The sequence below is a fragment of the Sturnira hondurensis genome, unplaced genomic scaffold (genome assembly GCF_014824575.4).
Source record: "Sturnira hondurensis isolate 20B ecotype Veracruz unplaced genomic scaffold, ASM1482457v3 Scaffold0020579, whole genome shotgun sequence".
Lineage (NCBI taxonomy): Eukaryota > Metazoa > Chordata > Mammalia > Chiroptera > Phyllostomidae > Sturnira > Sturnira hondurensis.
The window spans coordinates 2463369-2480491 of NW_028093210.1; the positions used below are offsets into that span (position 1 = coordinate 2463369).

The 17123-nt window shown below is 44.7% G+C and overlaps 1 protein-coding gene across 1 annotated transcript in view; it reads left to right on the forward strand.

Annotated features, from left to right (window-relative positions):
• Window positions 1–15733, forward strand: part of ZNF174 (zinc finger protein 174) — a 47744-nt gene extending 32011 nt beyond the window's left edge. Inside the window, 4 exon segments of the mRNA XM_037029931.1 lie at window positions 6994–7266; window positions 7494–8177; window positions 9147–9369; window positions 14699–15733. Of these exon segments, the coding sequence (XP_036885826.1) occupies window positions 6994–7266; window positions 7494–8177; window positions 9147–9369; window positions 14699–15297 (1779 nt within the window). The 3' untranslated portion in view covers window positions 15298–15733.
• The last annotated feature ends 1390 nt before the right edge of the window (window positions 15734–17123 follow it).

The following is a 17123-nucleotide window of genomic DNA, read 5'->3' on the forward strand; positions in this document are numbered from 1 at the left end:
AGTGGCAGAAGGAACTGAGGTGCAACAGAGAGTGGAGCAAACCACCATTTTCCCCCCTCTCAGACCCAGCCCCCACATACAGCATCACAACCCAGAGACTTGGGTTGCCCCACCCTGGGGAACACCTAAGGCTCTGCCCCTCATACATAACAGGTGTGAGCAGTCCAAAATATGGCTCAAGAAGAACTCAAAGCCCCAGAGCCAATACTTCTAAGTGACAAAGAGATAGCCAACCTATCAGATACACTGTTCAAAATACTAGTGATCAGGATGCTCACAGAACTGGTTGATTTTAGTGACAAACTAGATGAACAAATGAAGGCTAAACTAATTGAAATGAAGGGAGATGCACAGGGAACCAACAGTGATGGAAAGGAAACCGGGACTCAAATCAATGGAATAGACCAGAAGGAAGAACAAAACATCCCACCAGAAAGGAATGAAGAAATGAGAATTCAAAAAAATGAGGAGAGGCTTAGGAACCTCCAGGACATCTTTAAATGTTCCAACATCCGGATTATAGGGGTACCAGAAGGGGGAAAGAAACAGCCACGAGTGGAAAACTTATTTGAACAAATAATAAAGGAGAACTTCCCCAGTCTGGCAAAGGAAATAGACTTCCAGGAAATCCAGGAAGCTCAGAGAGTCCCAAAGAAGTTGGACCCAAGAAGGAACACACCAAGGCACATCATAATTACATTAGCCAAGACTAAAATGAAGGAGAGAATTCTAGAAGCAGCAAGAGATAAGGGGATAGTCACCTACAAAGGAGTACCCATCAGACTGTCAGCTGATTTCTCAAAAGAGACCTTGTAGGCAAGAAGGGGCTGGAAAGAAGTATTCCAAGTCATGAAATCCAAAGACCTACAGCCAAGATTGCTTTATCCAGCAAAGCTTTCATTTAGAATGGAAGGGCAGATAAAGTGCTTCTCAGATAAGGGCAAGTTCAAGGAGTTCATCATCAACAAGCCCTTATTATATGAAATGTTAAAGGGACTTATCTAAGAAAAAGAAGATAAAAAACATGTCTAGTAAAATGACAGCAAACTCACAGTTATTAACAACCACACCTAAAACAAAACTAAAAAAAAAAACTAAGGAAACAGCTAGAACAGGAACAGAACCACAGAAATGGAGATCACATAGAGGGTTAGCAACAGGGGAGAGGGAGTAGGAGGGGAGAAAGGTATAGAGAATAAGTAGCATAGATGGCAGGCAGAAAATAGACAGGGGGAGGGCAAGAATAGTATGGGAAATGTAAAAGCTAAAGAACTTAAGACACATGGACATGAACTAAAGAGGGGGAATGTGGGAGAAAGAGGGTGTGCAGGGTGGAGGGGAATGAAGGGGGGAAATGGGACAACGGTAATAACATAATCACAAAGACACTGAAATAGAGAACAGGCTGACAGTGACCAGAGGGGAGAGGGGAGGGAATTTCAGGGGAAATAAGGGAGGGATTTAGAGGAACCTATATAAAGGATACATGGACAACAACTGAGAAGGGTGGAAATGGGAGGGAGGGGGGAGGATGGGGGGTGGGATGGGATGGGAGTAATAGACTGAAAACTGTACTTGAAAAATAGAAAAAAAAATAGGGAGCTGTTTCTTAAGCTTGAGGCATGTATATAAACTACTTGTCCTAAAATTTTTTGTATAAATTGAACAGTTCATTTAAAAAAAATAACATAATCAGTAAAAAATATATTTTTAAAATGGCTAATTTTATATGATGTGAATTCACCTAAATTAAGAAAAAATTTCTTTAATTACATTTTTTCTGAAAAAATGAGATAAATAAAAACAAAAATAGAGCTTTGGAAGAAAGACAACAATAATAAGAGGGGTGTATTCTGGAAGAGATTAAGATGGATGGGCAGGCGATTTATTCAGTGTCTTTGAGTATATAAAGAACTGCAGAAGGTCACTGCAAACATGTTCACCTTAATACAACTGATACAAAATAGTAGAATTAAATTGTAATAAAAGAGAATTTGGCTAACACATAACAGATCTCTACCCTACTTATGTGCTACTACCATCAACTGATTTGACATATTGTTTTTTAGGTATATTTCAAAGGCATTTAATCTGGAACCCAGGGGCAAACTCAAGCTCAGACCTGCATTTCCTACAGGCTATTGCTCCTGCCCCACCTCAGGTGAGGGTGCAGGCTTCTGCTTACCTGTGCTCCAGGACCCCTTCAAAGTCTGTTTCTTAGGATGAACTCTCTGTTTCAGATGGAATCTCAGTGATTCGCTGGCTGTTCCCAAAGCGGCTGTCTCTTTGAGAACACTTTCAAGTCCTTCCCAGGACCCAGATCCTGAGAACAGACATCATCACCTGTCACGACACCTTCCTGCTGAAGCTGCACTTTACAAGCCCGCAGAGTAGCATTAGAAAAGAACGTGACACATAGGGAAGCAGAAGAGAAATATTCCCAGGGCCACTGTAAAATAAAAATAAAAATGAACAGAATTTGGTCCCAATCACTTTAACCAATCATCAATATGAAAGCACCTAGTATAGAGCCTGACACACCAGAAGTGTCAAAAGTGATACATGTGTTGGAAGTGGGAGTGTCTGCTTCCACTCGAGGAAGCTCCTGTGATGTCAGCACCACCAGCATTTCCTCTCCCCACAAATTCATACGTGACAAAGTGCAATCCATTCCACTTTCAGAAGACCCCCCTACATTGCTCCTCATTCTCTCTGTGTACTCTCCAGCCTGTCCGAACTGCTGTCATTGCACCTTAACTGTCTGCCCTGCATCCTTTCTGCTGCCGGACCCTCTCCAGGGGTCTCCAAGCTTTTGGCGTCTCTGGGCCACACTGGAAGAACAAGAGCTGTCTTAGGCCATGTATTAAATACATTGTGACACATAATCACAAAAAAACTCATAATATTTTAAGTAAATTTATGATTTTGTCTTGGGGCACATTAATAGCCATCCTGGGCTGCATGTCAGCTGATTTCTCAAAAGGGACCTTACAGGCAAGAAGGAGCTGGAAAGAATATTCCAAGTCATGAAATCCAAAGACCTACATCCAAGACTGCATGCAGCCCATGGACCCATGGGACACCCTGCAAGTCTAATCCATTTTCTCTCTACAGAAAAGCCAGTAGATCTTTTAAAAATGTAACATCACTTCCATCCCTGTTCATCACTCTTCAGTGATTTCCCACTATGCACAGAATAAAACCCAAATTATTCTGACAGCCTAAAAGGCCCTGCATGACATGGCCCCTGCCTTCTCTCACTTTGTCTCATATCATTTTTCTCCTTGATCCTGAAAGCTATAGCCACAAACCCTCCCTTCTTTATCAAACATCAAAGTCCTCCCGACCTGAGGCTCTTGAAGTGTGCTGTGCCTAGGGCTGCAGTGCTCTCCTCTCCGCTCCAGGCACAGCCAGCTCCTTCTCACATCCCAGCACTGACATCCCCTCTGAGGACTTTGCCCCACTACCTGACTCCCCCACAGTCATCTTCTATTAAATCACCTTGCTCATTCTTCCAGAGCACTTATCTGCATCTTTATTCATTTGCATATCGTGTTTCCTCCAAGGAATGCAGGGTCCAGGAGGCCAGGCGCCACGCCTGTCTTGTTCAATATAAAATCCCCAATATTGCCCTGGCCAATGTGGGTCACTTGGTTGGAATGTCGTCCCATGGGCCAAGGGGTAGAGGGTTTGATTCCCAGTCAGGGCACATGCCTGGGCTGTGGGTTCAGTCCCTGGTCTAAGATCAATAAGTATGTCCTAGGGTGAGGATAAAAAATAAATAAAATTAACCCCCCCCCAATAGATGGCATATCATTGTCACTTAAAAAAATCTCACAATATTTGAAATAAATGTACTATTTTGTGTTGGGCTTCATTCATACTCATTCAGAGAGTTTTTTTTTTTTAGAGAACTGTTCTGAGTATTTTTATTTTAATTAGAGGCTAAACATTGACTAAATTTTTGAATGTCCAAGTTATTTCAGCAAATGTGAAAATCTTCCCACATAGACTTAGGGCACAGGACCAACTCAAGCTACCTAGTAGTTTGGTGAATGGCATAGAGCTAGTGTGACCAGTGACTAGATTCCTGTGCTCCTCACCCCAACTTCTTACTATCAAAACCAGAAGATTCTGGCTTCCTTTTCTCAACTGTTGCCCAGGTACTCTTTGTACACCCTCAACCAGAGGGCACAGCTTCTTCACCATTTTCTTTTTTCCTTTTTAGGTTTTATCTACTTTCAGAGAGAGAGGAAGAAAGGAAGAAAGAGAGGGAGAGAAACAGCAATGGGCAAGAGATTCATAGATTGGTTGCCTCTTGCCTGCTCCCAACCCAGGCATGTGCCCTAAGTGGGAATCGAACCATCAACCTCTAGGTTCACAAGCCAGCTCTCAGTCCACTGAGCCACACCAGCCAGGGCAAATTTCTCACCATTTTCTGGACACCCCTTCTGCACTCAGGTCTGGATCCTCTCTGGCAAGATGGTGAGAAACTGCTCCAACACCAGCAGCTCCAGGATTTGCTCTTTCGAGGGTGTCTTAGGCCTCAGCTGTGTTCCAAGAGTGTGCTAAAAGCTTCAAAGGGGCCAGCTACCTCCTGATAGCAGAATTGCCTGAATCATTAGTGGGAAGAAGCTTCGTAGTCAAGGCTGTTGCTATGAAGAGCTAATTTCTGTCCCTGTGTGGAGTACTTGCTTGGTGATGGGTGTGCTTGGGGAGTCTTTGTTGCAGCCATCATTCACTTCATGAACTGGCTCACTGGTTGCCACTTCCACCCTGAGGATTAAATTCCGTTTCTTTTCATATCGGGAAGCAGTTCTCCTGGATACCAATGAAAGGAATCAGAGACTTGAGACTGACGCAGAGATTGTGCAGAAACACAGTTGGAAAAGGCTTAACTTTGAAGGAAAAATGGGAAAAATATAGCATAAAACTATTCCGTATTCTTTCCCTCTGCTTCTTGAGATTTATTTCTATCCTTTACTCCCTCCTACAATGCAAGCCCACGGCCCCAAAGCACTAGAAATATCAAAAAACATACTTTTCTTTCAACCAGATTTCTCTCTGCTAAGGAATTCTTCAAACTACTCACAGTGTAGTGCAGCTGTTCCTTCTCATGGTCCCCATGTCTGGGTTTTGTCCCTGCCCTTTCCTACCCTCAAAAATTCCTTCCCAATTGCCACCTTCTCTTAAGAAGATAATAGAACGTGAGTGCCTCTCGTTAACTTCTTTATTACTGTGACACCCTCCTCTCTACCACCACTATCACATAAAATCTGGATGATAAATGACTGTTATGGTGTGCTGTATGTTGGCCCCTTCCCCAGCATTCCTTTGCCACTTCTGACAGCTGCAGCATCTTCCTTTTTGAAAGAGCCCATCTATTCCATTGGCTCTGGTGGGACTACTCATCATCACAGTACTCTTCTACCTACTCCAGGAGTGGATACCTGAAAAAGGCTGGGCCTGTCAAAATTCTTCTCTGAGATTTTACACACAGGTACAGTGGGAGACGTTCTGAGTTTCCTGTGAATTGCTAAATTGGGAAGATGTAAGACTGGAACCATCTTTAATTATGTCCCACTCAACATTCCACTTCTCTTCCACAAAAGGGATAAGCCTGTTTACAGGAATTTAAAAAAAGAGATTCAGGTTGGCTTTCTTCCAAAGAACTTGAACTGCATTTATACTCTCTTTACATTTCAATGTGGCAGTAGGGGCTAGAAATAGAGGAATCAAAGGTGATGTTAACATTCCTTTTTAACAAAAAAAGGAGCAGGCCTCACATCCCCCCTTACCTTACACATTTACATACTCCAGCATTTTATCTAAAAGAATAATAAATGCTAGTTTATTTTTTAAATATTTTATTTATTTATTTTTAGAGAGGGGGGAGGAAGAGAGGGAGAGAAACATGGATGTGAGAGAGAAGCATCAATCGATTGCCTCCTGCACGCCCCCAGCTGGGGACCTAGCCCGCAACCCAGCCATGTGCCCTGTGTGGGAACAGGGCTGGCGACCCTTCGGTTTGCGGGACGTCGTCCAATCCACTGAGCCAACACCAGTCAGGGCAATAAATGCTAGTTTCACGAAGAAGGCGGAGCCAACACTCCTCTGAACCTCTGACATCCCATTCCATTCATACTTAATTTTAAAATTCTGGTCCCCTCAAAACTTGTTTCCCTCTGGAGATGATCCACTCAGTGGAAAGCAGGATGAGAATGGGGACCAGACTGATTCACTGTCACTCGGCAATGATGCACTCAGTGAGTACTCCTAGAGCACTGGATGCTAAGGTTCGGTACTGCGGCTGAAGTGGTGTAGGAAAACACCCGCAGGCTCCCGCTGCCGAGAGACAGAGATGAGATGATCAGGGTCAAAGGCCAGAAGGAGTCCGGATTCGGGCGCACAGATCAGAACCCGCACTGGTTATCTCTGATGGACGGAGGGCACCTGGGCGCAGAAAGGTGACAGCGGAGCAAGCGAGAGCCTCCCGGGCATGGCCCGACTGCACTGAAAAGACTCTGGCGGCAGAGGGCACCCAGGCCGGTGTGTGGCCCAGCTGCGCGCCCCCGGGCTGCAGCAAGTAGGGAGAGTTTGGAGAGTCGTGAGTGCGTGTGTCTGATCAGACACACGCATTCACGACTCTCCAAACTCGTTCAGCCGCGGGGCCCGTCTGTCAGCGCGCCAGCTACAGCATTGGTGTGTTCTTTGCCCTAGAGTGTTCACAGGCTTTGACACCGGACTACGACTCCCGGGGTGCACTTTGTCGGCTGGGCACCATTCCTCACCAGCATCGACAGATACAGCAACCAATAGACAGCAGAAACTGCCCCGGAGGAGCCAATCCTTCTAGGGGATAGGCGGGCTCTCCCGCGGCGTAGTTCCTCCGCAGCCAGTGGGCGTGTCGGCGAAGTGCGGCATTTGCCCCGCCCCTAGCCCTGGCTCCTGGGTTCTGGTTTCCTGGTCCCCTGAGAGGTGAGTCCGCTGCAGGTGGGTGCGGGGTGCGGGTTTGTCGGCGACTCTGCCTTACCAGGGGCCAGCCTGGGCTTGCACTCGGCCAGGAAGTTGAGCCAAGTGCAGGAGTTTTGCCAAGCCCGGGGCCCGAGACTGGCGCTCTCCGAGGCTGGAGCGGCTGGGCCTTCGGATCCCCTGAAACGAACTGCCACTGTGCCTCTAACCATCCTGCTCGTGAGCCCGGGCTTTCGCTATCTCCCAGCCCCCGGAGTGCGCCGCGGCCTGCCTGAGATCATCCTGCAGTTCGCGGCGAAATGCCGGAGGTCTACCTAACCAGAATGCCGAACAGTTGGTGCAGTCTACCTGGCTGACAGCTTGAACTTTTCGTAGGGATTGCTGTCAGCCCCTTAGGTCATATTGCGCATCCTGCCCCCCGCCCCCGAGACTTCGTGTGCTTATTGCCGAAATAAAAGCAGTATTTCCCCCAGTTTCCCTTTAGGACGTTATGACTCTTCCCCTTCACAGGACAGTTCTAGAAACTGACGAAAAGACAGATTCTTTCCACTGCCGGGGACTGTGTCGTATTCAAGAGTTTGGGGTCAAGGCCAACGAATGAGAAGGCCCTGTCCTTTTGGGCAGGAATTTTATATTGGGGTAACTTAATTAGACCCGATCTGCATCCTCTCCTCAACATCCTCAGAAGAACTTCGTTTCTAGCATCTTTCCAGCAGTCGGAAAGACTTCTTCAAGGCCATGATCCCTTAGGCTTGAGCTGTTTACAAGGAGACAGAGGCTGCCTCCTGAGCCCCAAAATGGCGGCTAAGATGGAGATAACTTTGAGCTCTCAGTCCCACATTCAGGCTTCCTCAAAGCAAGAGAGACACATCATAACAAAGCTAGAAGAAAAGCGGGGAGCATCTCTGCAAAAAGACTGCCCGGATCCTGAGGTGTCCCGCCAGAGCTTTAGACAGTTTTGTTATCAAGAAGTGTCTGGACCCCAAGAGGCACTCTTCCGTCTCCGACAGCTCTGCTGGCAGTGGCTGCAGCCCGAGGTGCACACCAAGGAGCAGATTTTGGAGCTACTGGTGCTGGAGCAGTTTCTGAACATCCTGCCCCCAGAGATCCAGGCTCGGGTCAGGCATCGATGTCCAATGAACAGCAAGGAGATGGTGACTCTGGTGGAAGATTTTCACAGAGCAGCCAAGAGACCAAAGCAGTGGGTAAGGAGGGTCTTCTCTAATGGTCCCCAGGATTTCTTTTTCATCTGGGTAGTGTTTGGTCTCTGGACCCCTCCCTAGATAGAGCCCAGAAATGGACCAATGGCTTCAAACATGTCTTCTGTACCCCTATTTTTGGGTACAGCCCTCCTTCCCCCAGATGTACCAGGTTTTCATAAAGCCCAGTCATTGGCACTCCAATGAGGAGGTAGAAGAAAGAGTAAGGTTATTGATTCTTTGTTGAAAGATCTCTGCCCATCCATTCCTCTTGAAGTTTTTCTACAATTGGAATTCTTACCTGCTGGGTAGGAATTTGGTTTTGGGGGAACTTCATTGGATCTTATTCCAGTGAATTGTCTTGCAATTACCTTTGAATCAGTAACTCACAGCTCATTTGACTAATATTCCTTCCAACCCCTCACCCCCCAAGTCAAACCAAAGTCCAGCCCTAAGCACGAAGAACACAACTGTGTGCTTTTGGGAATGGAAGCAGGGAACAGGAGTGGGGCAGTCCTCTTAGACCCCTGCTACTACTTGGATGTCCTTACCAGGAGAGCCTCGGGAAAGAACAATTTATTAGATAAGAGTGGTTTTTAATGGTCCCCACTGTATTGCTTTCCAGTCCTATAGAGCCTGTTTTCAGAAGTAGGAAGACAGTTGGGCATAAGGTGGGAATCTGCTGAGCCAAAGTCATGGCTAACCCTAATGTCTGTGTCTGCTCTCCGATGACTTTGACAACAGTCCTTGAGCAAGACCCAAGCTTTAGGAGTATCCACTCAAGTATTTGAAGCAGCTTCATTCTGGTTATTCTCCATGTTTCTCCCTGTGCCTCCTTTGAGAGTTTCAGCAGTGTCTATCAAAGTTGACCGGTATGCTGTTACCAGGAATTCCAGGATAAAGGGTCAAAAGAGAGATCAAGCTGCCTTCAGTCAGTTCTCTGGCTGTACTCTAATTCATGGGGCTTGTTTTTAGGTGGCTGTTTGCATGCAGGGGCAGAAGGTGCTCTTGGAGAAAACTGGATCTCAGCTTGGAGAACAGGAACTGCCAGACTTTCAGTTGCAAACTCCTAGGAGATATCCTAGGGAAACTTGTCTGGAGGAGCCTTCCCAGGCAGGACCTCAGGACGAGCTTAGCCCCCATCAGTGGGAAAAATCCCCATTCCTTCTGGAACCACCCACCAAATTGGCTGGGACAGGTAACTACTCTGTGCCTCCTCTCTTCTTCTCATCAGTCCTCTATCTCCATCAAAGCATTCGTGGTTCCGAAAAGCCGTACACCAGGTGTTGGGTTTATTTTTAATATTGTATGTGATAGATCTTTGTTCCCCAACAAATTTCACTAACAAGAATGGTAATGATGCTACATAAGAAGTATGTTTTTATTTTCTGTTAATGACTATTTGACAATGCACTACACAATAGGACTATTCTACTGCCTACTTTTCTATCCCTTTCAGAGCTTCCTATAGTAGACAGATCCCAATGTGACCACTGATGAACTTCCATGCAAGATAGAGCTGGGTTTCATGACTTAAATTGGTCCCATGTTTAGAAAGCACCTAAGAATGTCCCTTTCACGAGAGAAAAAGCCCACTCCGTATTATTTTCTGCCTCTTTCTCCTGTAATATTTTCTGTGCTGTAAACTTTTATGTCCACGTCCCTTCCCACCTCTGGTACGATGCCAGGATCACAGCTAACCCAATTCCACACAGCCCTGTGATCCCTAAAACTGAATGGCAGCTACACTTTAGCCAGTCTTGGTGATGGGAATACAGGATACAGTCGGCAGGCTAGAGAAGAAAGTTAGTTACAAGGAGGCTAGAGCCTTGATCCCTTCATATTTGCTACATTCAGTGAAACACTTAGGTTTGATTATTCTCAGAACTCAAGAATGGAGAACTGCCCCATATCTGTAGCTTTCATGGTCCTGAATAAAGTGGACCATGCATACTCCCTTCTGCCTCTGTAGAGGCAAGTGGCTGTGTGTGTATTCTCCATCTCTTTTCATTTGATTCCTGAGAGAGTACATTCGCATGCTTCTCATCCCTGAGATCCAACAGTGCCTTCTTTCAGAGCCGCAGTGACCAACACAGTTGCCACATGCAACTATTTAAATTGTATTTATTGAGATATAATTCACATACTATAAAATTCACCCTTTTAAAGTGTGAATTTTAGTATAAATACAGTGGTTTTTAGCATAATTGCAGAATTGTACAACCATCACTAATTTCTGAATATTTTTATAACCTTGAAAAGAAACCCATACTCATTAGTAGTCACTCTCCATCCCTCCCTCTCTAGTTTCTGGAAACCACTGTCTATTTTCTGTCCCTGGATTTGCCTGTTGTGGACATTTCATTGTCCACAATCATACAATGTGTGATCTTCTGTGACTGGCTTCTTTCACTTAACATAATGTTTTCAAGGTTGACCCATGATGTAGCATGTGTCAGTACCTTATTCTTTTTCATGGCTAAATGATACTAATGGACATTTTGTTTATCAATTGATGGACATTTGCGTCATTTCCACTTAGGGCTATTTACTTGTGAACATGTGAACATGTTTTCTGTGAACATGCTTTCACTTCTCTTGGGTATGGAGTGGCATTGCTGAGTGATACAGTAACTATGATTAACTTTTTAAAAAAAATATTTTATTTCTTTATTTTTAGAGGGAAAGGGAGGGGGAAAGAAAGGGAGAGAAACATCAAAGCGTGGTTGCCTCTTGCATGCCCTCCATTAGGAGACCTGGCCTGCAACCTAGGTGTGTGGCTTGCCTGGGAATCGAACGAATGACCCCTTGCTTCACAGGCCTGCACTCAGTCCACTGAGCCACAGCAGCCAGGGCCTACAATTAACCTTTTAAGGAAATGCCAGACTGTTCTCCAAAGCAGCTGTGTAATTTTACATTCCCACCAACGGTCCCACCAATGGTCTATGGGGATTCCACTTTCCTTACATCCTTGATAATACTTGTTATTGTTGGTCCTTTTGATTATAGCCATCCTTTGGGTGTGAAGTGGTATCACATGGAGGTTTTGAGTTATTTTCCTTATAACTAATGATGTTAAGCATCTTTGCATGTGTTTTTTGGCCAGTTGTATATATTCTTTGGAGAAATGTTTAGATCCTTTGCTCATTTTAAAATTGGGTTAGTCTTTTTTAAAAAAATATATTTTATTGATTATGCTATTACAGTTGTCCCATTTTCCCCCTGCATTCCCCCCACCCTGCACACCCGCTCCCACCCACATTTCCCCCCTTTAGTTCATGTCCATGTGTCATAAGTTCTTTAGCTTCTACATTTCCCATACTATTCTTACCCTCCCCGTCTATTTTCTAATTACTGTCTCTGCTACTTATTCTCTGTGCCTTTTCCCCCCTTCTCCTCCTCCCACTCCCCTGTTTCTAACCCTCCATGTGATCTTCATTTCTGTGGTTCTGTTCCTGTTCTAGCTATTTCCTTAGTTTTTTTTTAGTTTTGTTTTAGGTGTGGTTGTTAATAATTGTGAGTTTGCTGTCATTTTACTATACATGTTTTTTATCTTCTTTTTCTTACATAAGTCCCTTTAACATTTCATATAATAAGGGTTTGGTGATGATGAACTCCTTTAACTTGACCTTATCTGAGAAGCACTTTATCTGCCCTTCCATTCTAAATGAAAGCTTTGCTGGATAGAGCAATCTTGGATGTAGGTCCTTGCCTTTCATGACTTGGAATACTTCTTTCCAGCCCCTTCTTGCCTGTAAGGTCTCTTTTGAGAAATCAGCTGACAGTCTGATGGGAACTCCTTTGTAGGTGACTGTCTCTTTATCTCTTGCTGCTTCTAGGATCCTCTCCTTGGTTTTTATCTTGGCTAATGTAATGATGATGTGCCTTGGTGTGTTCCTCTTTGGGTTCAACTTCTTTGGGATTCTCTGAGCTTCCTGGGCTTCCTGGAAGTCTATTTCCTTTGCCAGGTTGGGGAAGTTCTCCTTTATTATTTGTTCAAATAAGTTTTCCACTTGTTGCTCTTCCTCTTCTCCTTCTGGTACCCCTATAATTCGGATGTTGGAACATTTAAAGATATCCTGGAGGTTCCTAAGCCTCTCCTCATTTTTTTGAATTCTTGTTTCTTCATTCTGTTCTGGTTGAATGTTTCTTTCTTCCTTCTGGTCAACTCCCTCAATTTGAGTCCCAGTTTCCTTCCCATCACTATTGGTTCCCTGTGCATTTCCCTTCATTTCACTTAGTTTAGCCTTCATTTGTTCATGTAGTTTGTCACTAAAATCAACCAGTTCTGTGAGCATCCTGATCACCAGTGTTTTGAACTGTGCATCTGATAGGTTGGCTATCTCTTTGTCCCTTAGAAGTATTGGCTCTAGGGCTTTGAGCTGTTCTTGAGCCATAATGTTTTGGTATATTTGCACCTGTTATGTATGAGGGACGGAGCCTTAGGTGTTCCCCAGGGTGGGGCAACCCAAGTCTCTGGGTTGTGATGCTGTATGTGGGGGCTGGGTCTGAGAGGGAAAAAAAATGGCGCTTTGCTCTGCTCTCTGTTGCACCTCAGTCCCTTCTGCCACTTCCCCCAGGCAAACCAAGGCTTTCTGGTGCTGATTCCCATGTGGGTGGACTTGTGTGCGTTCTAAGACCCTGTGGGTTTCTCCAACAAATTTTTCTGTGAGGGTGGGAGTCTTTCCCTGCGCCTCAACCCCCACAAGTGTTTTCAATTGGTATTTTGAGGCTTTATTTCGCCGTGCTGGGGCCCTGTGTTGTTCAGTCTGTCTCACTCCCCAGTTTCACTGGTTTATCTGTGCATGAATGTGGGACCACCTGGTCAGCTAGCCGCCTTGCATGCAGTACCTCACTTCACAGTTGCCGCCTTGCTGGGTCTGCCTGTTGCCACCCATGCCCGGGGTCTGCCAGCCGCTGCCTGCACACCCAGGGACTGCCCACTGTGGACTTGCACGCCCAGGGTTTGTCAGCGCCGCCTTCTGCGTCTGGTGCTATGACCTCTGTGACCCCTCTCCAGCTAGCCACCTGATGCCGCCTGATTCCACCCCTCCTACCAGTGTGGATGGATGTGTCTATTTTAACTCCTTGTTTGTCAGACTTCCATACAGTTCAATTTTCTGTCAGTTCTGTTCAGTTGTTATTTTGTTTCTTAATTGTTGTTGTCCTCTGTTCTATTCAGTTGTTATTTTGTTTCTTAATTGTTGTTGTCCTTATTTTGGTTGTGTGAGGAGGCACAGTGTGTCTACCTATGCCTCCATCTTGGCCAGAAGTCCTGGGTTAGTCTTTTTATTGTTGAAAGAGTTCTTTACATATTCTGGATACTAGATCCTTATATAGAGTTTGCAAGTATTTTCTCTTATTCCGGGGGTTGTATTTTTATTTTCTTAATAGTTTCTTTCAAGTACAAATATTTTTAATTTTAATGAAATTCAATTTATTTTTTTGTTGTTTGTTTGTGTTATTGGTCACGTACCTAAATTACCATCGCCTAAGTCAAAGTCCGAAAGATTTACCCCTATGTTTTGTTCAAAGAGAGATTGGTTTAGTTCTTACATTAAGTCTTTGATCCATTTTGAGTTAATTTTTATATATGTTGTGAAGTAGGAGTCCAACTTCATTCTTTGCATTTGGAAATGCAGTTGTCCCAGCACCATTCATTGAAAATGTGGTTCTGTCTCCATTTCATTGTCTTGACAACCTTGTTGGAAAACAATTGACCATAATTCTGTGGGCTTCTTATTTAAATTAAAAGTCTAAAATCTAGTTGCTCAGTCAGCACTAGTCACATTTCAAGTATCCAATAGTCACATGTGGCTAGTGGCCGCCATATTGAATAGTGTGTGCAAGCCTGTGCACATGCACATACACATGCTGCCCACCTCAGAAATCCTGTGGGAAGCACAGTTCTAGATCTTCCACTTGCCCACAGGCCGTGTCAGTTCATTTCTGACCTGATTCTCAATCCCGGTGGTCCCAGGTTAGGTAGTTTCTGTGAATAGGATGTACATCTAACCCATATTCCAGTTTCCAAACACAAATGCTGGCAATTTTATAAGGAAAGAAAACTCCACATTCACTGGATTTACCATTATTTGTAGAGATGGTGGTGGTCATTGAGTGTCCATGAAGAGAGAATATATTTGCAACATTGAAATTCCAACTCTTTATTCATTCCTTAGTTGATACTCAGGCCTTATGGTTTTTCTTTTCCCTATTTCTTCTTTCCTAAACCTTTCCTAAATTTAGGAAGGGTGAGAGGGTTAAAGAACTTGGTTCCTAACTTTAATATAAATCAGAATCACACCAGGAGACTGTTAACTGTGCACATTTCCAGTTCCCACTCCATCCCCTCAGAGATTCTGACTCAGCAGCCTACTTGTTTGGCAAGTGCCCCAGATGGGTCTAATGCAAGTTGCCAATAGAGGACTACACTATGAGAAACCTTACAGTATATTTCATAACTCTTTTGCTGAGGTTCTTTCTTTGAAGCCCAGAAAATGAAACATATTTCTTTCTAATTATAGAAGCCCCCAGAATGAAAAGTGAGAACAAGGAGAACCCACAACAGGAGGGAGCTAAAGGAGCAAAACCATGTGCAGTGTCACCAAACAGGTCCAAAGGGAATGGCCTGCAGAGTCCCGAACCAAGAGGGGCAAATACGAATGAATCTCGGTTGTCACGGAGGCAAGTCAGTCCCCCAAATGCTCAAAAGCCATTCATTCACTTCCAGAGACATTGCAGAGACCTGGAATACATCAGCAACCTAAAAAACCATCCACTGAGAGAGCTAAAGAAAAGCAAAGGCAGTAGAAGAAGCCTGAGCAATCGTTTACAACGTCTTAGTCACCAGCCAACCCATTCAGTGAAGAAACCTTACAAATGTGATGACTGTGGGAAAAGCTTCACATGGAATTCAGAGCTGAAAAGACACAAGCGAGTCCACACAGGGGAGAGACCCTACACATGTGGAGAGTGTGGGAACTGCTTTGGGCGGCAATCAACTCTGAAACTGCACCAGCGGATCCACACTGGAGAGAAGCCATACCAGTGCAACCAGTGTGGGAAAAGCTTCCGCCAGAGCTCAAACCTTCACCAGCATCACAGACTTCACCATGGGGACTGAAAGCAGAGCTTTGGTCTTTCTGTTCAAAAGGAAGGTATTTGCGTCTCTCCTTTACCTTACTTGCACTTATGGTAAATCACAGTCTGTGTGACTTATAAGGAAAGCAAGAGGTCCCTGAGGAATGATGGTGTACATTTCACGGACTTCCAAAAGAAGCTGGAAGTGGGGGACGTGACTATGCACAGTTGAGGGTGAAAAAATGGCAGGTCTGAGTATTGGTTGAAAGGGAACTGGGCTTTCTGCTGGAGAGCAGGGTGTAACTACTGAGGGAGAATCCGGATGATCCTGCAGGTGCCCCCACCCCATGTTAAATCTTTCCCGCACTGCTTTATTTATCCTTGAAGATATATCCTATATATAGTTATACATTTACTGTCACACCAGACAATCTTTATCATGCATATGCTTCCTAATAAAGATGGGTGAGCCACAAGAATATCAAAGCGTAAGTTCATTGGTATATAAATCCCCTTCTTTCTGTAATTCCTAGCTATTCATAACAAAGAATGTGTGAAGGGAGAGTATGAACGTGTTTATGTGAGGAGAGGGTTTCCAGATAATTATATACACAGTGCTTTTACCAAAATAAACACACACACACACACATTGAGGGATATCTTTATACCAAAGCCCCTTGTTTTAGGAAAAGAAGATCTACAGTTGCTGCCACCCTGCCCGAGCAATCAGGCAAAGCTCCAACAAGAAGTAAGCAGTGGCTGTAGACTGCTAAGGGGAGTCAAAGGGGATCCTTGCTATTCTCCATTCTTACTTAAGCCAGTAGCTTTAAGAATAACAAAATGGGATGATGAAAATGTTCTAAAACTGGATTGTTTCAGTACATTTACTACAAATCATTAAAATGAGTTCATTGTATGGTATGTAACTTAAGCCAAAATGAAGTTTGTAAAAATGACAAAATATATAAAATGTTAAAGTCCTGGAACGAGGCCTAAGAGATCTAATCCCATCCTTTAACTGTCAAACAGGAAATTAAAACCCAGTTAGTATACAGTCTTTAGTCACCCTGGCAAGCCAGCTGATCTTTCAGTTGAGACAAAACTTACGGTATGTGGGTGCACACTCCCTCAAGCAAAAAATGGGTAGATAGCATTGCTCTCAAAGCATCAATATTCTAAAGTCACTGCCATTCACCTCAGGGCTGTAGCTTGTGCTGTTATTACCCAGCCTCCTCCCAGGAATATTATGATTCTCCTTGCAGCACAGGGTCAAGTGCACACACCTGTGTCCCTGCCTTCCAAGTCTTTGCCCTTAGTACCTGCCACTCCCCATTCCCTGCTCTCTCTCTCCCCTCTCACAAGTGACCGGCTCTGCACAGTGTTCTCTGACAACTTAGAGGCACACATAAACCTACACACCGACTAGCACTCATTCCCAAAAGGTCATGCTGCCTCACCTGACCCAGTCCAGGTTTCCTTTGGCAGACAAGGTGATGAGTGCCCATGAGTGTCTAAAAACCTGGAGGAAGTCTCCTAAGTGTCCAACAACATTTGTAATCTCAGTTCTTCAGATTTAGGTTCCCCATCTCCCTCCCTCATGCATGGTTCTGGCAGAGGGTCTCAGCACAAAACACTGGCTTGCAGTCAGCTACCCATGTCTTTCTCCTCTTGTGTGCAGCCCTCGCCCATGGAGCAGCCTGAAAGTTTTACTATCTTTTCTAGGTTTGCCCTGTACTTAACCCATGCTGGGGTGGGATGACTCCTATTCAGGTAATTGGTCCTCTGTTACCTTCAGTGAGACAGGGAATGGTGGAGCATTCATGCACAGGTGATGGAGGAGGGTCTGGACCTAGCAGACCCCTGAAAAGC